Genomic DNA, 23,567 nt, shown 5'->3' with positions numbered 1-23,567 from the left:
CTTTAAAAAAAAAAAAAAAAAGTCATCCTAACATTGTTCCTGATCTTAGGGGGAAACAATTAGTTCATTCACAAGTAAGTGTGATGTTAGCAATAGGTTTTCTATACATTTTTAGAAATCCTTTGTTAGGTTAAGGAAGTTTCCTTCTAATCATACTTTTCCTGAGTCTTCCAACCTCCTGCTCCAATCTGGACCTATTGACTTCTACTAGACAACTTCGAAACAGTTATGTTGGTACCTTCCTTTCCTGCTCTCCTGTATAAATTCATGCCTTTTTCATTCTTGTTTTACTCTCTAGTTTTGCTGGAGTTCATCATCCAGCTGCCTCCCACTTGGGCTTCTTGGGAGGCTCTTTGCCTCTTCTACAGATGCTTAGATTACAACTTTCTTCCCTTTGTTGTGTCAACATCCCAAACATCCTTCTTATTTCTTCCAAAATATTCATTGAAATAGCTTGTCTATTGTTTTCTCTCCCTTTCTTCTCAAGGGTTAATAATTTTAAAAATGTTTTCACTGTCACCTTACCAAGGTTTTGGGAGAGAAGAGAGAAACCTATGTGTTTAATTAATCATCATAAACTCTGGCATTGCATTGGAAACAAGGGACACATCCTTGATTTTAACAAAGGAAAGAAAATTAGTACATGTCGATTTGGTGCTGTGAAGATGAAGGGATTCACATCCATGGGCTTTAGTTTTATCAGTAAAATATGAGCCTAGGTCCCCAGCTGAGAGTGATGATGGAGGAAGGCCTGTAGGTAGGCGGCTTTTGGAGAGAAGAAAATTTATCACACTGAATAGGAATTACAGCAATCAGAGAAACATGTTGTGGGCTTATTTGTGACCCCCAAATACATATGTTGGAGTTCTAACCCCCAGTACCTCAGAATGTTATCATATTTGGAGATAAGGTCTTTAAAGAGGTGATTAAAATGAGGCTATGAAGGTGGGCCCTATGGCTGGTGGGCCTATGGTGGGCCCTATGGCTGGTGTCCTTATATGAAGAGGAAATTTAGACACACACATTGATACCAGACACCTGTAAGCACAGCATGACAAACATGAAGACACAGCAAGGCAGCCATTTGCAAGCAAAGGAAAGAGGGCTGGAACTGATCCTTCCTATGGCCCTCAGAGAAAACCAACTTGCCAACACCTTGATCTCAAAACACCCAGCTTCCAAGTACTGTGAAAAAATAAATGTTCAAGCCACTGTGAATTTTGTTCTGGCAGCTCTAGCAAACTAACTCACATGGTAAGGTTGCTGGGCAGTGTTGAGTTCCAATACGGGGTTTGTGGTCATTTAAGCAGACCTCAGAGAGCTTTAAGCAGAAACTAATAATCCTAATTAAGTGATTTTCTCCAGCAATATTCAGCAGTTAAGTTGGTTCTCAACAAAAGGCAAATGGTCGGGTTCATCCAGTAGATTTTCCAGGGAATACACTGGAGAGGCAAAGCACTGAAGGTGTATGTATTATCCTGATTAAATCATAAAGTACCCTCCACTTAGGGACCCAAAGCAGAAAATTAGAGGTTATACAAATGGTCACAAACTTCTGTTAATTCTCTTAACCTCCTTCCACTCCCACCACCCAAATTTCAATATGTAACTGGATTATTTTAATAGCCACCATGTCTTTCTATTCCTAGTCATTTCTTCTTTCAAGCCGTTCTCCACAATGCTTCCCATTATTTAACTAAACATTTTTGATGGCTCCCCATTACTTATAGGATAAAAGCCGAACTACTTAAAGTGTCATACAAGAACTTTCACAATCTGGTCACTGCCTCCATCTTGCCTCATTGTCTATCACTTCTCTTCCCCACTCACAAATACCCTATATTGCAACTAAACTACTGGCAATTCCATGACTAATCATTAGACTGTTACTTCTACCTTTACTTCCTACCAGGCAAACTAAGAATCTGTTCAAAGATCACCTCTTCTGAAGTTAGTTTCCTCACTCTTCAGGTAAGGTTGACAAATGACCATTTCCCTGGATTCTTATTATACCTTATACTTACATCCATGAAGTCAATCTCATGCTGTATTACTTACACTGTGCCTTTTATCCAGTGAGACAGTAAACTCCTTAAGCTTAATGATCAATAGCACCAGGATGTCATGATAGATCTTCCATAAATATTTGCAAAGTGAACAACTGGATGACACACACAGCCGGAGCTGTATTACAAAGGAGTGACTGTTCATAATGTACAGGTTGGCACATATTTTATTACAATATAATTATAATCAGCTGGGTGGCAATGGACTCTGTTGTTGATAAAAAAGATTAACTTTATGATGGCTATGGTGGTAACAGTTGTAGAGTTTCAAGGAGAAAAGTCAGCTGTTTCAACAGTATTGCTTTGGCCAAGAAGTGATTTAAAACAAGCTATAGCAGCTAGTGTACTATATTAAAATGAATATGGTCTTTAGATAAACCTAGTCCTGAATTCTACCTTTATTGTTTGTTAGCTGTGTGAACATGGGAATGTTGCTGACATTTCTGAGCTTCAGTTTCTAACCTGTATAGTGGGGATAAAATACCTCTCTTCTCATGAACTGCCTTCTGTTTCTTCAGACTCTAAGATTTTAGCATCTTTTTCCTTAAGGTTCAAGTTAACCATTGCTTTTTCAAACTCCAAAGTCAGTTTCTGAGTTACATGAGTATCAAAGCAACATAGTTACAGTTTTAAGCAGGTCCCCTGAGCCCCCTTCCTTCACCTTTCTCCTAAACAGCATCAGCTGTCACCATTTCCAGATATGAAAATAAAAGGTCAAACTAAATTGCTCATATGAATCAGAGACATTTCTGTAAACTACAAAAAGCATTCAACAAGTATTTATACACCACTAAGAATGACATATTAATAACAGTTCAGCTTGGTTAAGCATTCAACTATCATGTGGCAGGTACTTTTCAGGTGCAATGAATCAAAAAAAAAAAAAACTAGTATGTCCACCAAAGCCTATACATCCCAATGGCAGATATTTAAATGTAAATCACGAATCATTCATATTAATGAAGGTAACAGTCAATGCTGGCAAATGAGATTGGCACTCTCATACATTGATCTTGCTGTTTTACAATCTTTCTGGAAAGCCACTGGCAATACGCATCACGATCCTTAAATGTTAGAGTTTTTAGCTCTAAATTCTATTTATCCATATAGACTCAATATATGTTTCATCTCTGGGTAATGGGATTGAATTATTTTTCTTCTACGTGTTTTGAAAATGTTCTATTAAATATACACATACATAGCAGTTATGATTTCTAGATTATACAGAAACTAAAATCCAAGTCACATTCATTATTGGGCATGATTATGGACAAGTTTCTTAAATATTTCCTCACATGTAAAATAGCCCCAGGTGATAGGATTACTGTATTTGGTAACACCTGTAAAGTGCTTGACTATTACATTCTGAAAAAGGTTTGAAAAAACAAACATCTTCAACTGGTGGACTGTAAGGTTATTACATCCCAGAAAGGTTTTTAAAAAAATTTTTTTTATTTTTAAAGATTTATTTATTTATTTGAGGTGGGGGGAGGGGCAGAGGGAGAGAGAATCTTAAGCAGATTCCCCCCAGAGCATGGAGCCCTATGCAGGGCTGGATCTCACCAACCCTGAGATCACCATCTCGGGAAACCAAGAGTTAGACCAGCTTAACCGATTGCGCCACCCAGGTACCTCAAAAGAGGTTTTTAAAATAAAACTTCATGTAACAGTTCTGATGAGTACCTTTTACTTTAATGTCTTTTAGCAATCCCAGAAGAAAATGCTATTTGTAGGAGTATGTGTAACTGAAAAAACTTTTTTTTTAAATTATGTTTAGGCAATTATTCTTTTGAAGAAAGGTAAACCCCCATCATGTATCTCATACTTAAGCACAGATTCCAAATCACAGTTTGTAGCTTTTTTGGAAGCTTTCATCCAAAATACATTTTATATCCTCTGTGACCTAGGAAATCTCTTGTATCTTCCCATCAGGGTAACGGAAAAGGAAACAACAGGACAGAGACTGGACTAGACAGGACTATGAAGCATAAAAGAGTTTGGAGCCCCAGATATTCTATATGCAGACCACTACACTCATGCCTGCTGTTCAATAAGGCTGGTCCAAATGCTCATTTTTTTCCCCAGAGGTTAGTTTTTCGGTTCCAGAATCGGGTCAAGAGGTGGCAGCCCTGAGATCCGTCCAACTGAAAGGTGGTGGCTCCGGGTTAGGACCACTTCTTGGAGACATTGAGATGGTCGAGCTGGTCTACCACAAATCTGTTGGGGGGGAACTTGGACATGCTGGCCGCCTTGATGGCCTCGAAGGCCGCCGCCCTGCGCTCCGCGGCGTGGCCGTACTCCTGCTCCGCGGTGAGATAGGGCATGCTCAGCCAGTAATGGTTCTCCGCCTCTACCTCCAGGCGACGGATCATCCTCTCCTTCGCGTGGAAAGACACGGTCCGCGGCCGCCGGTGCTTCCCGATCCACTGTCTGCCAGGAAGGCGACTGCGGCGGAGGAGGGCGGTCAGGAACATGGCACCTGCTGAAACAGGGCAGAAGTCGCTCCAGAAGTCGCTCCAGAACTGTTTGGCCGCGGGAAGAAGCAAACGCGAGCGCGCGCAACACGGTTCTCTTGCCACTCGGCCATCTCCGAGAGCGCACACCGCACCCCAAACGAAGCGGGGACCCCAACCAGGCGCGACAGGGAAAAGAAGAGGACTCGTGAAACAACGAAATATGCCAACCAACTCACCGACCGCGTTCTTCAGGACACCGCACACACTCCGCACGCCAGCTGACACGACCCCGGAAGTGCGCCGGTCCCTCAGAACCCCCTTGCCTCTTCGCGCGAGACTTCAGTTCTCGCGAGAGAGGACTAGTGCGTCGCCGCGGAGCCAGGAACGCTTCCGGCGCAAAGAGATTCAAACTAGTGGCGGGCGTAGCCGGAGCAGTGGACTCTCCTGGCGTCTAGTGTACTGCTGAGGAGCTCTTACCCATGGATCTGATCCGAAACTTCCACGCGAAGCTGCGGTCTCTGGCCATCACCCTAGACAGCGAGACGGCTCGGCTGCAGCGAGCGCTGGACGGAGAGGAGAGCGGTGAGTGAAGCGGGTGGGCGTTGTGGCGGATCGCGGCTACTACGACCCTCCCGGCCGCCCTCAGCCAGCCAGGAGTGAGGCATGTCAGAAGGGCCTTAACAAGTAAAAATCACACACTTGCAGAAAGGTTATTTGTCTACAGTGGTGAGGAGTGCTTCGAAAGAGATACGGAATGGGGGTGGTACACCTATCAAGATGCTGGCTGTCGTTAGCAGTCCCGAAGTGACAAGTGCCACCTTTACATTATTCTTATGCCCCCTCAAGTATGTTGTGGCTGTTTTCAGTTCTATGTACGACCACATTTGCTCTCCTCAAATAATGAAATAGCTCTATTACTGTGTTGTAAAGAGAAACAGCGTAGAGTAAGAATGTAAATAGACAGATTGAACTCATAATGCATACAATAATTTATACATATTATGCTTTCAAGTCACATATAATGGGTATTTATCAATAAAAATACAATATAATTAAAATTAAACAAAATGCAGCAGGGTTCTTTACATGCATAGTGACTTTGTCTCACCCAAATGATCCACAGTTGCAGGAAATGCCTGTTTTTCCCAGCAAACAGTATTGCCAACACAAACACTAGTACTCAATACTGCTTGCTTCCTTTCTTCTTCCTTTTTTTTTTTAAAGTAATCTCTACACCCAATGTGGGGCTCGAACTCACGACCCAGAGATCGAGAGTTGCCTGCTCTTGCGACTGAGCCAGGCAGGCACCCCTGAATACTGCTCTTTAAAAAAAATAAATATAGCAGAATTCGTCACCACTAATCTTTATATTAGAAGTTTTTTTAAAAATTGTTTCAAGAGTAGTTCAGATTTTGAGATTATTTTATAAATGTCATAATTGTAATTTGCCTTAAAATATGGTGCCCCATAGACACAGCCTCCTTTAGTTTATTTATATTACGAATAGTGTTCCAGCCATTTAAAAATGTTTATTCTTTTGACTGTAAAACAATACATGTACATGGCAAAAAATTTGAGGTACGGAAAAGTAGAAAGAGGAAAACAAATATTTCCTATAACTCAACCATTCAAAGACAGCACTATTAGTATTTTATTATTTTGTGTTTGTCTTCTCTCTCTCTCTCTTTTTTTTTTTTTTTGTGAGCTCTAGGCCTAATGTGGGGCTTGAACTCATGACCCTGAGATCAAGAGTCATATACTCAAGGGACTGAGCCAGCTAGGTGCCTCTTTGCATTCTTGATATATAGCTGAATTGCTTTCCATGAAGTTTGTGTTAATTTACCTTCTTACCAGCATATTAACTGTGTACACAAATTTTGCATTTTCTTCATTTGCAGCCAATATGTATTACAGAAAATATGGAATTGTGATAGAGAAAATGATCACCAAAAAATCTCACCTTTTGTGATCACAGTGATGAATCAGCAGGGAGTCTGCTGGGGATTCTCTCTCTCCCTCTGCACCTTGCCCCTGTGCGCCCGTGCTCTCTCAAATAAATAAATCTTTAAAGGAATAAAGGCTATAACTCAATGGTTTTTTATAAATTCACAGAGTTGTGCAACCATTATAGTAAGTTTAGGTTTTCATCACCCTCAAAAGAAACCCTCGTGACTGTTATGCTTTCAAGTCACATATAATGGGTATTTATCAATACCCCCATAATCCCACCCCCGCCTACCACACTAGCCTTATGCAACCACTAATCTATTTTCGTCTGTATGAATTTGCCTATTCTGGATATTTCAGATAAAACGAATCATACAATTTGTAGGCTTTTGTGATTGACTTATTTTAGCATAATGTTGCAAGGTTCGTTCATGTCATAAGCATGTATCAGTACTTCATTTTATTGCTGAATAATATTCCATTGTATGGATATACCACATTGTGTTTATTCATCAGTTGATGAACATTTGGGTTGTTTCCACTTTTTAGTTACTATGAATGTATGTAAACATCTGTGGGTGAGTTTTTGGGTGAACATAATGTTTTCAGTTCTCTTTGGTATGCTCTTAGAATTGCTGGGTCATATGATAACCCTATGTTTAACTTTTTGAAGAGCTGCCAAATTGTTTTCCAAAGTGGATGCACCATTGTACATTTCCACCAGCAATGAATGAAGGTTGTAGTTTCTCCACATCCTCATCATTTATTATTTGTCTTTTTGAATATAGTCATTCTAGTGGGTATGAAGTATCACTGTTTTGTTGACTTGCACTTCCCAAATGAAAATTGGTCAGCTTTTAACAAGTGAAAGGAGATCTTCAAAGGAGGCATGTTTTAGAAAGAAAAATAGTATTTAAAAAACTGCTTTTACATGATGTATATTATACATATTGCAACTGATAGGAAGAAAAGTGACAGTACAATGAGTGAAGGATGTCTTTTCAATAAATGATGCCAGGTCAGTTGGACACTCATATGGAAAATAAGAATGGATCTTGATCCTTACTTCTTGCCATATAAAAAAATCAATTCCAGGTAGATTGTAGCTCTAAATGCACAAGGCAAACAGTAAAGCACTTAGAAGAAAACATAAGTGTTGTCATTGGCAAAGATTTTAAAACTAGGAACCAGAAGGTGCTCACCATAAAAAAATTGCTAAGTCAGATTACATTTTCTCCTTTTCCCTCCCTTCCCTTCTTTCCTTCTTGATCTGAGTACTGATTATGTAGGGTATGTTCACTTTCAAAGTGCGTGAAGCTATATACTTATGACTTTTGTACTTTTCTGTATGTATGTTGTAATTTCATAAATTTTAAAAGAAAGGTCTTTACACTTTTTTTTTTTTTGGAATTGACAAATTATGAATAAATATCGACAAGGATTTTATAATTCTAAGAAACAACACTAAATTATATTTTCTGTTCTTTTTCCTCTTTTTCCTTATTGCACTTTTTCCTTTCTCTATTCATATTGAAGACTGGGAAGATTACCCAATGAGAATTTTATATGACCTTCATTCAGAAGTCCAGACTCTAAAGGTACCACTTCTACAATATTAATAGATCATCTTTGTGTCATAATTTTTAAAATCTAGATAGACTTAGTCAAAAGATAGAGAAATTATAATGTACTTTTTTTCCTTATAAAAGGATGATGTCAGTATTCTTCTTGATCAAGCAAGTTTGGAAAGTCAAGAAAGCATTGGTTTCATAAAGGCAACAAAAGTACTGATGAAAAAAAATTCAGTGGATATCATGAAAATAAGAGAGTTTTTCCAGAAGTATGGATATAATCCACGTGCCAAGAAAGATTCAGGTGTGAACAACTTGTATTTTACAGTATTTGTTTTAGTATTAAAGAAGGAAGGCAGCATGATTAAATATGACTACTCTGGGTTTGGCCATGGTTTCTGGTTCTGGCTCTGCCATTATGTGACTGTCATGCGTGATCATCATTTATTCATCAAACACTGTGCTAAATGCGGTGCTGATTGGTGGTGTAAAAAACAAAGACAGTCCTTGCTCTCCACAAGATATAAATCTACATGATTTTAGGATAGTTGGTTTCTAGTCTGCTCTGCTGCTAAATAGCTGAGAGACTAATCTTAAAGCAAGCTATTTCCTTTTTCTTGTTCTCAATTTTCTCTTACTGCAGAATGAGAAATTTGGGGCATTATAAACTGATAAAGGCCTTTTTAAGTTCTTCAGTTTTAATGAAGGTTAGTATAGCATGGTGGTTTAGAATTTAGAGCCAGACTATCTGAATGCAAATCTCTAACTCCACCATTTATTAGATGTATTATCTTTGACCAGTTACTTAACATTGTACTTCAATGTCTCATCTGTAAAGTGGAGATGTTTGTATCTATCTCTGAGGTTGTAGAAGGATTGAATGAGATAAAATTTGTTTAGAACAGTACCTGGCATGTTAATCACCCAGTGTTAACTACAGTTAGGCCCATACCTGTGAGTGACTAATTTCAGTATGCTTCATTGTCTTTGTTTCTATGAAGAGAATGATCTTTGTGCATAAGTAAACCATTAATTAAATTCAACAAATGTATATTGAGGATATGTGTGGAGGGTAAATTAAACAGTCTGCATGGTACTATGGAAAGAATTCAGTTGACTTTATTGTGAACAAGCTATGGATTCAAGTACTGGCTCCACCGGTTACTACATGTGCATGACTTTGGATAATTTCTCTGAATTGCTTTTTCCTCACTTGCAAAATGGGAATGATAATACCTCCCTGTGAGGCAGTGATATGCTGCTGATTTTATTAATCTCATCAATGATAGCCTTGTGATAAATACAAGAATAGATTTTTGGTAGCCTTTATAACATTTCTCCAAATTAACAGAAAGCACATTGCCTAAACAGAACTCAATGAATCAGCAGTTCTTCCAAGGGCCAAGAGCCATGAAATCAAAGTCTGTAACTTTTTTTTCTTTGTGTGGTACATACTCCATATTTAACACGTCCTGGTTTATCATGTATGCAAAAATAGTACCCTATCCTAATTCATTTCCTGTTGCCAGTCAAAACAAAGAAAATACTACCTTTAAAGAAAACATGTGCTCCTCTTCACTTCCTCCAATCTGTTGGAGCTCTTGGCTGGCCCAGGAAATGTACAGCCTAAATTTATCCCTTTCCTATTCCTTTGGATCCAGAAGATTTTGGCAGGGATCTGTACCAATGTCTGATAGCCCCATTTTAACTATAGACCTTCCTTTAAAAGATGAAGCGAAGAGAAACAAAAAAGGTCATTATCAGACTTAGAAAAATATATTCCAGTTCATAACAAGAGAAGTACAAACACTTTCTTCTTGAAAAGAATGCAACAAACAAATTTTGGAGAAACTTTTTCCCATTTCTTTCAATATGTGCAGTTGTTACAATTCATATTTCCAATTTGGCAACCAAATGGTATCTAGTCAAGGTCATCTGAAACAGATCTTTGTATTAACTCCCTCCCTCCTTATTCTTAAACAAATGGTAGTGTTTGGAATCAAAGGATGTGGGTTCAAGTCTTGGCTCTTTAAATTTTAATCAGCTGAGTGTTTTCCAAAATGTTTGGTACCTTTATCTATAAAAACAAGGAAAAAATATCCTAAGATATGTCATGCTTGAAACAGTTAATACGAAAATTAAATGGAGAAACATTCAAATGCTTGTCCCAGGGGGGATTCTAAACACATTTTCATTTGTCTTCCTTCATCTCATCCTCTCCATTTTCTCTTCCTTTCTGGTACCCTTTCTAATTACTGGTTCGTTTTTCTTCTCCACTGCATGCTACACATTTTACATCTGTCCTTCTGCATTTTCTTACACCCATTCCATTCTCCATACCTTTTATAAAGATTTTATTTATTTATTTGACAGAGAGATATAGCGAGAGAGGGAACACAAGCAGAGGGAGAGGGAGAAGCAGGCTTCCTGCTGAGCAGGGAGCCTGATGCGGAGCTCAATCCCAGGACCCTGGGAGCATGACCTGAGCCGAAGGCAGACGCTTAACAACTGAGCCACCCAGGCACCCCTCCATTCTCCATACCTTGTTATCGCACTGAAACCCTGTCATTTATTAAGCTAATCTCTGCCCAGATCCTGGCCAAATCCACATGTCTTCTTTCTGGTTATCCTCTTTGACTTTCTGTTGTCTCGCACTAAAAGCTAGTATCTCTCCTTCTTAAACTCTTTCTTGGCATCATAGTGCTATCCCGGACCTTTTAACTGCAACTTGCGTCCCGCACCAAATTCATTAACCATTAATGTATGCAGGAAATGGCAAAGGATTGTGGGGAAAAGCATAGTTATTCAGTTATTTAGTCTGAAATGCTCAGTGTGGTGGTTAGGCATATGGGGTCTGGAGCCAGATATAACCTACTCAGGGTTGAGAAACTATAGGTCTTTCTAATGCTCTCCTGTTATTTTCCTCAACCAGGGTTTTGATACAGGTGTTCCAGACTAAGGATAAAAATTTATCTTGGTGTAACAGTCTTTCCTTTTTAACTTAGGCATCTGTAAATGAAAAATCTAAAATAATATTATATTTGTGTTAAGTCTAGATCATAGTTAATTCCACCCTGTGCTTAATGTCATAAAATGGTAAAATCGTTCTACAGTCTATTAAGAGAGATGGGTAAATCACAGTAACTGAGGAAGTAAGGATATTCGACTTTTATTTGCATTGATTTTTCATCTTTTAACATTTAAGTTTACTTCTTAAATGTGTCATCAAAGTGGGATATGGCGGGGCGCCTGGGTGGCTCAGTTGGTTAAGCGACTGCCTTCGGCTCAGGTCATGATCCTGGAGTCCCGGGATCGAGTCCCTCATTGGGCTCCCTGCTCAGCAGGGGGTCTGCTTCTCCCTCTGACCCTCTTCCCTCTCGTGCTCTCTGTCTCTCATTCTCTCTCTCTCAAATAAATAAATAAAATCTTTAAAAAAAAAAATGGGATATGGCTACACAAGAGGTACATGTCAGGAATTTTGTAGAGGGACAATTGAAATAAAACTTTAGAGACTAAGGAGGGAATCAGGACTTTTGCTGATTTGGGACATTTCAGATGGAGCTATTTTGTATGGTTTTAGTACATGGGATTTTGTGGTTTGATGTTTGACCAAAATATGACCTCCTTGGTTCTTCCTCACAGTGGATGAACAAGAAATCATTGACTCTGAATCAGAGTCCACGAAGCATGAAAATTTTCAAATGCCTGATGTGAAGGACAATCTGTCTGATCCTGCTGTTCCGAGCACTTCTGGTTCTGAGAAGTCTCCACGGAGTCCACAACTTTCCGATTTTGGACTTGAGCGGTACATGATATCCCAAGTTCCAGCAAACCCTCCACAGGCAGTAAACAACCATGAAGAAGAGCCAAAAAATTTAACTCCATCTTCTAAACAGTCACTAGTTAAAGTACTAAAAACTCCAAAATGTGCTCTAAAGATGGGTGATTTTGAGTGTGTAACTCCTAAATTAGAACATTTCGGTATCTCTGACTGTACTGCATGTTTAAATGAAGATTACACAATGGGACTTAAAAATATGAAGGAGAATAAATGGTAAGCCACTTTCATAAAAGGCACATTTTATCTAACTTTCTAAATCTTTTGTATGTATTGATTTTTCCTAGAAGAGATATGACATTTCAGACAGTAACTTTCCTTCGAATGGTTTTCAGATACTTCACATTTCAAACTTCCCTGAATCAGCAATTCTGTGAGTAAAGTGTGAGCTCTTGGATTTCTGGTTAGATGCTGTAGGAGTAATACAGGCCTGAAAGAGTTTGGTGTTTGGTGGGAGAGAGAAAGGGTAGAGTCAGTAAGAACCTGTGAATGATTTTGCATGGAGATGTGGGGAGAGAAGACTTGGGGATCCAGGATAAATCAAAGACTTTGTTTTGTTACCTGTAATGATGCATGGGAAAACAATGAAGACAGGAAAACCTGCAGCTTGGGTTAAAGGTGAATGCGCTTCCATGTTGATTTAGAGGTCCCAGTAGAGGTGTTCTTGGGTGTAGGTATATTAATATGAATTGGGAGCTCAGTGACCAGTTTTTGTGCAGTGAATAGTGTGGAAGTGGTACTTAAAGAGTTACAATGAAAATGAAAATACCCCATATTAAAGCAGCCAGGCAAGAGCTAAAGATAAATCCATATCTTTAAGAACTGTAATTATTAAAGAAGGCAAATAAACATTCAACTTAAGGAGTCAAGTAAAAACCCACAATTGTGAGACAAAGAGAAGGGAGTAAACACCAAAGATAAAATAAAAAGTCATTATAAAAGATTTTTAGGAGAGTAAAGTTGATAAATCTAAGAACTGGTTCTTACTTAAACATAAATGCAAATGACAAAATTAGGAATAAAAGGCTATATTTATTATTTTTAAAGCTATTAGAAATACGATAGGGCATAGTATTGGGAAATTTGGAAAGTTCAGATAAATGAAAATTTTTTGAAAATAATACACAGTTATTAAAATCAGCTTGAAGTAGAAAACCTGTATAGACCATTGTATTGTGGGTCCCAGCACCTCACCTGGACTCTTCAGATTCATAAAACCTCTGTTTTCCATTTCCTCACTAGTAAAATGTATATAATCATACCCATCCTGCTTACCACACAGAGTCAGTGGAGTATAATGGATAACAAAGTTATAAATTGCCTTAAGAATGAGATGCTATGAAAATAATGACCTTTAAAAAGAACTGTCATTATCAGGGGTCTACAAACTACTGCCACAGGCCAAATCCAGCCTGCTGCTTATTTTTGGTAAATAAAGTTTTATTGGAGGATAGGCTAAAAAAAGTTCTTTTTCTAATAGTAGAATAAGACAGAAAAATGCTGCAGTTTAGTTTATGAGATTGACATACCCTTGATACAAACACTGACAGCACACAGACAGAAGGAAACTACAGCTGATCTAATTTATGAACATGGATGTAAAATCCCAGTTAAAATACTCACAAATTGGGGCGCCTGGGTGGCTCAGTTGGTTAAGCAACTGCCTTCGGCTCAGGTCATGATCCTGGAGTCCCCGGATCGAGTCCCGCATCGGGCTCCCTGCTTGGCGAGGAGCCTGCTTCTCCCTCTAACCCTCCCCCCTCTCATGTGCTCTCTCTCTCTCATTCTCTCTCTGTCAAATAATAAATAAAATCTTTAAAAAAAAAAAATACAAATTGAATTTAACAGAATATTAAAAGTATAGTGGACAACTTTCAAGTTAAGCTTATCCTAGGAATGCAAAGATAGTTTAGTATTTAGAAACTCATAAAATACTTTATTTTAATGACTTTATAAAAGAAAGGATAATCTCAATACATACCAATAAGGAATTTGATAAAATTTGACACTCATTCATCATTTAAAATGCTTGGTCAAACTCAAAATAGACTACTTCATTAACATGATAAACTATGGATATCTCACTTAGTAATGAAACTATCTTGATGGTTTTGAAACCATGAGCTATATAATTCCTATATTTGAACTAATGAGTTAAACGTATGGCTTACCCTTAAGTCAGAGTTTCTTAACCTGCTTCTAAGTCACACCTGTCGATACAAAGTGGTGTATAACCTTTTTTGAGCCATGGATATACATTAGTTAAAAAAAAAAAGATTAGTTCCATGGGACTTCTGTTCCATAAAACAGAACTGAATGTTTGTCCAGACTTGATGATATATAGTAAGATTGAATTTTTTCCCAGAGATTCAATATTAACTTTTTTAATCTTATAATTTCCCTATGAATTACACCAGTGAAGAGGCCATAGAACCAGAACCAATGACCAGTGATAATTTCTTTGCCACTCCTGGCCTCCAGCAGTTGAAAAAAAATGGTAAGTGTAAAAATCACATTACTTCTCAGCTATCCTCTTTCTAGATTACTTTGTACAAAAATGGTTCTGTCATCTTAGACATTCTCATAGCCCCCCTGCACCTTTTCAGTTCATAACATTGAATTATATAAAGTATACCATCCCATCCAGGTGCAGCATGATTTCATACTAGAGAAAGATATAACTCTCTGGTATGTTTTTCATATTTTTCCTGATTATAGTCAGTATCTGTCAGCTTGTTGTTTTTAACATTTTAACCTAAAACATAAATATTCAGTCACTAAACTTTTGATACAGAGCCAATAAGTACATTTTTTTTTTAAGACTTATTTATTTATTTTAGAGGGGGAGGGGCAATAGAAGAGGGAGAGAGAAACTTAAGTAGACTCCGAGCAGCAGAGTTCAGAGCCGGATTCGGGGCTTGATCTCATAACCCTGAGATCACGATCCCAAGATTATGACCTTAGCCAAAACCAAGAGTCTGATGCTTAAGTGACTATGCCATCCAGGTGCCCCCAATAGTACCCTTTTAAAATATAGCATCAGCTATTGATTAGAATTCGACATATTTTTCTTACATAAACCACACTCAGAATACGTTAGCTACCATTTCAAATTCTGTTTTTTTTTTAAATACTACAAGAACTTAAAGAAAATTTTCATGTAGTGTTTTCATGTTTGTCCCACCAAACATGAAAACATTAGTTTTCACAAAAATATAAAAAATTCTAGAGTTTGTGATTTTTTTTGATTAATTATTTACAATTGTCTAATCTATATCAAATTTATTATTATATATATATATATATTTTTTTAAGATTTTATTTATTTATTTGAGAGAGAGAGTGAGAGAGAGAAAGAGCACAAGAGGGGGGAGCGGGAGAGGGAGAAGCAGACTCCCTGCTGAGCAGGGAGCCCGATGCGGGACTCGATCCCGGGACTCCAGGATCATGACCTGAGCCGAAGGCAGTCGCTCAACCAACTGAGCCACCCAGGCGCCCCTTATTATATTTTTTGAAGTAACTTGTCTTTATCAGGTCTTTCCAAGTTTATGAACATATTTTCAAAAAAATTCTCTTTTTGTACTAATTTCACTGACATATACTATTAAATTATGTTCCTAAATTATCAAGTACTTCTGGCATAAACAGAAGTGAAAAAATACAAATGACTTCTAGTAAACCTAGAGCTCAGCTTGTAGGAAAGAAAGAGCCTGTCTGTACCAAAGAGAGGGAGAGAGTGGACCACCACCTCATATATACCCAGAGTTAATTCCCAATGGAGCATAAACTTTTTAGAAAATGATGAAGGAGGAGAATATCTGTATAACTTCTAAAGTGGGATGGATTTTTTAAAGAATAGCTTCCTGACTGAAAGCCTTCAGTGTACCACAGGTAGTGTATCTTATGAAAGGAGTGGCAAGCTCAGGCTTATCCACTAGTAGTTTGGTTAAGTGGAGGCTTGTTAAGAGAGTTTCTGTTGTATTTTAGCTTGACCCTATTCTTGTGCCACAAAAGTACCATTATTGCAGTCCATACTTGGGAAAATTTAGTAACTTGTTTACCATTTTCTTTATTTACTGTTGCTTCTTATATCCCACTCATTCTTTCTGGGTTTAGTTTTCTTCTTGTTAAAGCACATCCTTCAGCAGTTCTTTCAGAGATGTTATTTCTAGTCTGTGAGAAGTCATCTCTGGTTTTGTGTCTGAAGAATCTTTTTTTCTTTCTCATTCATTTTTGAACAATAATTTAACTGGATATAGACAATAGGTTGACAGTTGACTTTCTTCAGTATTTTATAAAGAAATTATTTCATTGTCATCTGGTGTCCATTGCTGATAAGCAGAGTGCTGTGGGTCTATTTCTATTTCGTTTGTAGATTTTTGGTCTTTTCTTCCCGGTAGCAGGTTTTTTTGTTTTTTTGGTTTTTTTAATTTTATTTTATTATGTTATGTTAATCACCATACAGTACATCATTAGTTTTTGATGTAGTGATCCACGATTCATTGTTTTCATGTAACACCCAGTGCTCCATGCAGTACGTGCTCTCCTTAATACCCATCACCGGGCTCACCCATCCCCCCGCCCCCCAAGATTTTGTCATTATCTTTGATATTCTACATTTCTCTGTAATTTTAAAATATGTTTATTTGTTTTTAGATGTTTAGATGTATATGTTTAGAATTTGATATGATTTTCAAACTAAGGACCCATGTCATCAATTTTGGAAAATACTCTTGAGATTATTTCTTTAACAAAATTACCTCTTCCCTAATTCCTCAATTTTTTTCTCCTGGAGTTCCTGTAAGCTATATTTTAGAATGTTATCCTTCAGTCTCCTTGGTTTGTTAAATTCCCTTTGATATTTTCCTTCCTTTTCTCTCTGCTTCCTCATGCTTTAGTTAGAACTTTTTTCCACTTTGCTATTTTTCTCTTACCCTGAGTCTAAATTACTTTTTTTTAATCTATTGAGTTTTACTCTGGTGACTACATTTTCTGTTTTATACATTTTTCTTTCAAATGTGACTCTTCTTTTTCCTTCCACAGTACTGTTCTCTTGCCTCATGATTTCTGTGCCTTCCTTTATCTCTTTGAACATTTTAAACATATGTATCTGGAAGACCGTTTAAGATGTGGGTACTTTTGTTTATTGCTCTGATTCTCTTTCTTGGAGGTGCATTTCCTCACAGGCTTTCGATTTTTAACTGTGAACTCCTCTTCAGATGACGCTGTTTTCAGTGGAAGTTCTGGGAGCCATGGGTTGTCCTGTGGAGCTATTTCATGCTCACCCCAGCCAAGGCCCCACGGTTTACCAGTTGCACACAGCTTTTTAGGTGAACTGCTTGACTCAGGATGCCTGCAACTGGACTCAGAGGGTGAACTCAGAACCCACAACGCTGTGCTGCATGGAGTTGATATTCTGATTATCAGTTTTTTCTGAAGACTTAACCCTTAACCCTTAGCCTAGCTGACTTCAGTCTGTTCCCCTGGAGCTGGCGCCAGTGGGCAGGTGTTTTCCAGTTTCTGCTTCACACCCCTCACTGCTCCCGCAGGCTCTTGGCTTGCTGCAGTGGCTCTGTTTCAGTGCTTCCTCAGCTGGAGCCTGTGCCCTTAATTTCCGTCTGTGCTAGTCTTGGAATCCCAGGTGTTTGGGTGTCTACATGGAAATTTCAGATTAAGTAGATGTTAGCATCTTACTGAATTTGCTCCAGATCTTTCTCTTCATGTTATACTAAAGCTAAATCCCCACTCTGTTGTTCTCCTTCCCTTCCTCCCCTAAAGTGATGATGATTCTAGACTTGTGTCGTTTGAAAATTTCATTTAAGTTGCAACATCCAATTTGTATTCTTCTGCCATTTGCTTTTTTCACTCAATTCGTGTAAATCCAGTTCATCTATTTTAATTGTTAAACGTTGTATGAATAAGCCATATTTTATTTTACTTGCTTATTAAGGAGTAGTTGTTTTTTACTATTACAGGCAGTGCTCTGATGAAATTGTTCCTTGTACACATGTGTTACTCACATCTAGGAGTGGAGTTTCTAGATCAGAGGGGATGCACGTCTTCCCATATTCTAGAAAATGCTAACTTGCCACTTGAGAGTGGTTGTCCTGATTCTCACCAGCAGTGTTTACATTTGTTTCTCCATCTTTTTTTTTTTTTAAAGATTTTTATTTATTTGAGAGAGAGAATGAGATAGAGAGAGAGAGCATGAGAGGGGGGAGGGTCAGAGGGAGAAGCAGACTCCCCGCTGAGCAGGGAGCCCGATGCGGGACTCGATCCCGGGACTCCAGGATCATGACCTGAGCCGAAGGCAGTCGCTTAACCAACTGAGCCACCCAGGCGCCCCATTTTTTTTTTTTTAAGATTTTATTTATTTATTTGACAGAGACACAGCGAGAGAGGGAACACAAGCAGGGGAAGTGGGAGAGGGAGAAGCAGGCTCCCCGTAGACCAGGGAGCCTGATGCGGGGTTCGATCCCAGGACCCTGGGATCATGACCTGAGCCAAAGGCAGATGCCCAACGACTGAGCCACCCAGGCACCCCTCTGTTTCTCCATCTTTACCAGCACTTGATTTTTAGACTTCATAAAATTTTGCTAGTCTTGTCATTTTTCTAACATTTACTTTTTCTCTTTGATTTTTTTAAAGGTTTATTCATTTATTTTAGAGAGAGAGTGTGAGCAGCGGGGAGGGGCAGAGGGAGAGACTCTCAAGCTGACTCCCCACTGACCCATGAGATCATGACCTGAGCCAAAACCAGGGGTCAGCCGCTTAACCAACTGACCCACCCAGGCACCCCTCTTTGATTTTTTTTTTAAGATTGCTTTCATGATACTATGTGTTAGAGGTATTAAATGTCTGTATAGCCATGATTCTGTTTCTGGGATCTCTTTTTAAAAGTTCTGATAGTCAATTACGGCTTTAGAATAAATCCTAATGTCTTGAAGGTAGGTGACCTCCCTGCCCTCTTCCTCCTCCTGTTTCTTCTTCAGAAATTTTATTTTCTCCATAAAGATCATACAGATTTTAATAGATTTACATATAGATGTCTTGTTGTCTTTGTTGCTGTTGTAAAAATGTATCTTTTTTTTGTTTTTTAAAGATTTTATTTATTTGAGAGAGAGAGAGTGAGAGCGAGCATACAAGCAGGGGGGAGGAACAGAGGGAGAGAGAGAAGCAAGCTCTCCACTGAGCAGGGAACCCAATGCAGGGCTTGATCCCAGGACCCCAGGAATCCTGGGATCATGACCTGAATTGAACGCAGACGCTTAACTGACTGAGCCACCCAGGTGCCCCAAAAAATATCTTTTCTCAAATTATGTTTTTAATTGTTTGTTGCTCTTTTGCCAAAACTATTTATATTTTATTTATATTTATTTTATATATTGCTCTTATACCTTGCAGCCTTGCTGAACTTTTATTAGTGCCGATGATAACTAGATAAGCAAATACAGTTTTGTTTCTTCCTGTCTAGTCAAGCACACATGATAGCTATTTCTTAAGTTATTAAAAATAAAGTGCACAAATTATATTGACTATGATTATAACCTAAAAGTTGAAATAAGTTGCTTATTTCAACTTTATTTTCAAATGTGTATTCTCATGCCATTGCTTCTGTCTTTTAGGTGCCAACTACACGGATTCTCCCGTGGCACCTACATTCTGCACTCCTGGTTTGAAAATTCCTTCTACAAAGAACAGTACAGCTTTGGTACGTTTCCATAACATTGAAAGCTCTAATCTTTTTCCTGATGACTCGTATACACTACTATTTCTAGCCTCAGTCTGTTTTAAAAACGTAGACTATTATATGTTAACTATACGTCAGTTGAAAAAACCCACTTAGATTAATGCAGGCTTTAAAAGTATTTTTACATCTTTCTGGAGGGGAATTTAGCAGCGTATAGCAAAAGCTTTAAAATTTTTTCATACCCTTTAACCATATCTCAGAATTTATTTTAAGGCACATTGGTCCAAAGAATTATAACAAGGGAGTTATAGAAGAAGGAACAGCATTATTTATAAGAGCAAAGAATGGGAAAAACCTGAATGTCAAAGTGGTAGTGGAGAAGTGAAATACACTAAGGTATATGTTTTAAAGAACAAATAAGAACATAAAAAGAATGGGGCGCCTGGGTGGCTCAGTTGGTTAAGCAACTGCCTTCAGCTCAGGTCATGATCCTGGAGTCCCTGGATCGAGTCCCGCATCGGGCTCCCTGCTCGGCAGGGAGTCTGCTTCTCCCTCTGACCCTCCCCCCTCTCATGTGCTCTCTCTCTCTCTCATTCTCTCTTTCAAATAAATAAATTTAAAAATCTTACAAAAAAAAAAAAGAACATAAAAAGAATGTTTTTCAAGAAATTTTAATGAAGGAAAATGACATGCCTGTGTATGAATATACAAACACACACAATATACTTTATTTCAAAGAAAAAGGATAAAAGAATGGATAGAAACACACCAAACTGTGATTATCTATCTCCAGGTGATAGATTTAAGGATGATTTTTAGGGTTTTTCCAAATATTTCTCAATGAACAAATTTACTATAAGCATACCTCATCCCTTTTTTAAAGTCGCTATGAACACTTAAGGGCACCTGGGTGGCTCAGTCATTAGGTGTCTGCCTTCGGCTCAGGTCATGATCCCAGGGTCCTGGGATCTAGCCCCGCATCAGGCTCCCTGCTTGGCGGGAAGCCTGCTTCTCCCTCTCCCACTCCCCCTGCTTGTGTTCCTGCTCTCACTATCTCTGTCTCTGTCAAATAAAATCTTAAAAAAAAAAAAGTCACTATGAACACTTAAGACAACCAGTGCAGAAGACTGGGCTGTCCATAAAATGTGACAGTGCATCTGTGGAGCTAATTTTTTATTTTTAAATATTTGATGAATTTAAAATTAAATAGCCCCATGTGGCTTGTCGCTGCTGTATCGGACAGTGTAGCTCTAGACCAACAAAATGCGGTTAGTATCAGTTGAAGTGTCTCTCAGGTTATTACCTGCTAGTACTTGCCTCTTACACCTAATCCATTCCTTGTGTTCCTTGTGGAAGGCCCTGTACTAGTGTGACTCTCCCTCTGTATTAACTCTGACCCTAGGGAGATGAGGGGATTTACTGGATTGTGAGTTTAGCATGAATTGCCTGCTAAGCTTACTTGCGTCAGATGGGCTTTCTTGGTCTCGAGAGTGAGGGCGTGTGGTAACACTTGTGCTCATCCGTGCTGTTACTCTCACCTGGCCCAGCTCAGTGCTGCCCGAAACTGGTGGGTGAAATCCATCTAAATCGGGTTCAGTCAAGCCCATTTAGTTTTCATATTAAGCTGTAGCTCAGCCATTATCAGTAATGAATGATGGTATTTTGTCCTCCCTATGCCGTTTCTTTGTTTTCTCAATTTTCTTTAGTAATTGGCCGAAGAAGAACAGGTCATTTTTGTGCTTACTTCTGTGTCACTTTTGTGCAATAGAACTAAAATTGACTAATAATTTTTGTTCACTGTATTTTATGCCATCATAATTTAATGATTTCTTTTTGTTCAATAGGGGTCCACAGATTATCCATTATCAAAAACAAATAGTTCATCAAATGATTTGGAAATGAAAGACTGTACATCATTAGTTTTAAATTCAGACAAGTGTTTTGAGAGTTTTGCGGATCCCTCTTCTCCTGTAATTTCTTCTTATGAGAATCTGTTGAGAACACCTACACCTCCAGAAGTGACTACCATTCCAGAAGATATTCTCCAGGTGGTATTTCCAGGCTATTTCTTTCTCTGATACATTCTTTTCAAAATTAGATATTTATATTAAAGACCTGATGAAACTGTATATAAACTCTTATTTCTCATTGGGCTAATGGGCTGGTTCGTGTACTGAGAAAATCTAAATTCTGTGCCCTTCTGAGAGTACCTCGCTGAGGCTCTTCTGAGCTGAGTACAAAGCTCATGACTTCATCATACTTTTATGCCCTCATGCTGCATTACCTTTAACTACATGTTCTGAAATGTATTCTTAGAATATTTTGTAATAATTGTTCAACTGCAATTGCCATGTTGACCATTGTTTTCATTGGAGGTATGTCTGGCAAAATCAGAAATGTCATTTACCCTACATTGCCCAGGGTAGGGTATCATGAATAGCTTAGATCAGTGTTTCTTGAACCGAAGACATCTTGGACCTCAGTTTGAGAAACATTGATTTAAATGTTAGAATATCTGATTCGTTAGTACATCATTTACCTCGAGTCTACTCCTGATCTATATACCGACTGCCAGATCTACTGAATAACCACCAGTCATGCCCCCCACCCTTAATGGAAGTTAGAATACTCGGGAGAATGGCTTAGGCAAGTGGAATTGTTAAGAACCGTTCTAGCAACTGACCCAGCTTGTGGAGAGCTGTGGGAAGGATGAAAACTACTTGGAAGAATACCTAAATGCCATTAGAGCAGACTCATCCTGTGATAATCAAGAAAGTAGTTGTTACCCTTTTTTCTTTGTCTTCTGTTTTCCTGGGAATTATAAGAAGTGGAGTGAGCATATTCTGCCTTTATAGGAGTTATCTAGAGTTTCCACTTTGCTGTGGTTGATCCTTCTCTTTTTATTTCTACATGAAAGAGGGGAAACCTTGTATTTAATGTATCACCTATGTATGAAAAAAATCATAGCTGATATTTCAGACTCTTTATAATCTTTAATAGCTGATGATCTTTCTTTTGAGCATGTATCTTGCCTCCTTCCTATATACATTTTCCCTAACAACTTTGTAAAGGCTTAATTTGCTCTCAGGGATGCATTGCTGCTTACTCCTATTAATCTTAGAGTACATTTTAGAAGGCTTTAGAAAATCAAGCCTCCAAATTCAATTCTAATAACTCCATCTTTTCTTTGCTGTTGAACATCTGTCTGTGCTGCTGAAAAATAACTTTCAAATAATCCCTATCTTTAAATTTTCCTTGGCTTTTCTTGTTTTATAAGACCTTCCAAATTTGTTGTGTTGTTCCAATGACTTGATAAAAAGGAATGTTTTGTTTCAGATTTTATCAAAATACAACTCAAACCTAGCAACTCCAGTAGCAGTGAAAGCCATGCCACCCAGCAAAGGGTTCCTCACTAAATACGAAGGACCGAACATCCGAGGTGTTGGCAACAAAGAAAATTGGTGAAGGTATGGTGAAGGTTATTTACCGTTGTAAATAAATTATCTGTATTATTTGAGGAGAACATTTAAAAATTAATATTCGTATGGTAGTAAAAAAAATTTTTAATTTTTTTTTGGGGGGATAGTAAAAAATTTTTTTTTTTTTTTAGGGATAGTAAAAAATTTTTAATTGACATTTGCCAGCTTAGGTTAACAGCCTCTCTTTTGATATAGAGCTTGTTATCCCTGGAATTCAGACTCCCACACGAACACGTGGGATGACCTCATTGGGAATCTATACCCAATTATTTTATGATTGCAAAAATATATAGCCGTAATATTGTCATTTGTTTTATTGATGTCTATTTATTATGCTTGATTAAATCTTAAAAAAAATTGTATCTTTTTGCAGAAATTCTAGTGGATCCACCCATTGTAGAAACTGAACAGAAGGATGAAAGCAGAGCTGGACTTACTTTGTTATTCACCTTGCCCTACATCTTCCCCCTTTATAAAAACCAACCCATATTAAAGATGAACATGGACACTGGTGTCATAA

At 38.2% G+C, this 23,567-nt stretch overlaps 2 protein-coding genes across 3 annotated transcripts; one reads left to right on the top strand and one right to left on the bottom strand.

Moving 5' to 3' along the window:
• Positions 1-2,215: 2,215 nt before the first annotated feature.
• On the bottom strand, positions 2,216-4,540 carry MRPL57 (mitochondrial ribosomal protein L57). Its single transcript, XM_081815416.1, has one exon. The coding sequence runs from the start codon at positions 4,538-4,540 to the stop codon at positions 4,232-4,234; it is 309 nt and encodes a 102-aa protein (XP_081671542.1). The 3' UTR covers positions 2,216-4,231.
• Positions 4,541-4,948: 408 nt separating this feature from the next.
• SKA3 (spindle and kinetochore associated complex subunit 3) lies at positions 4,949-23,567 on the top strand. 2 transcript variants are annotated; one of them, XM_006727854.3, is made up of 9 exons: positions 4,949-5,104; positions 8,006-8,067; positions 8,179-8,344; positions 11,683-12,094; positions 14,296-14,375; positions 19,504-19,589; positions 21,413-21,616; positions 22,905-23,035; positions 23,421-23,567. In XM_006727854.3, the coding sequence occupies exons 1-8, from the start codon at positions 5,002-5,004 to the stop codon at positions 23,031-23,033; spliced, it is 1,242 nt and encodes a 413-aa protein (XP_006727917.1). In that variant the 5' UTR covers positions 4,949-5,001; the 3' UTR covers positions 23,034-23,035; positions 23,421-23,567. The 2 variants fall into 2 exon arrangements, with proteins under 2 accessions (XP_006727917.1, XP_081671527.1); XM_081815401.1 differs by lacking the exons at positions 8,006-8,067; positions 8,179-8,344.

The sequence above is a fragment of the Leptonychotes weddellii genome, chromosome 3, assembly GCF_054177405.1.
Source record: "Leptonychotes weddellii isolate Sample4059 chromosome 3, ASM5417740v2, whole genome shotgun sequence".
Classification (NCBI taxonomy): domain Eukaryota; kingdom Metazoa; phylum Chordata; class Mammalia; order Carnivora; family Phocidae; genus Leptonychotes; species Leptonychotes weddellii.
Note: the sequence above shows the minus strand (reverse complement) of the source record. Positions and strands in the feature narration are given on the sequence as shown.

Bases quoted from the DNA above. Each gene is read 5' to 3' on its own strand.
- SKA3 (XM_006727854.3), top strand. From the start codon at position 5,002: ATGGATCTGATCCGAAACTTCCACGCGAAGCTGCGGTCTCTGGCCATC. The intron at 14,376-19,503 runs GTAAGTGTAAAA...TCTGTCTTTTAG, and splicing joins CCAGCAGTTGAAAAAAAATG to GTGCCAACTACACGGATTCT. The intron at 21,617-22,904 runs GTGGTATTTCCA...GTTTTGTTTCAG, and splicing joins TTCCAGAAGATATTCTCCAG to ATTTTATCAAAATACAACTC.
- MRPL57 (XM_081815416.1), bottom strand. From the start codon at position 4,540: ATGTTCCTGACCGCCCTCCTCCGCCGCAGTCGCCTTCCTGGCAGACAG.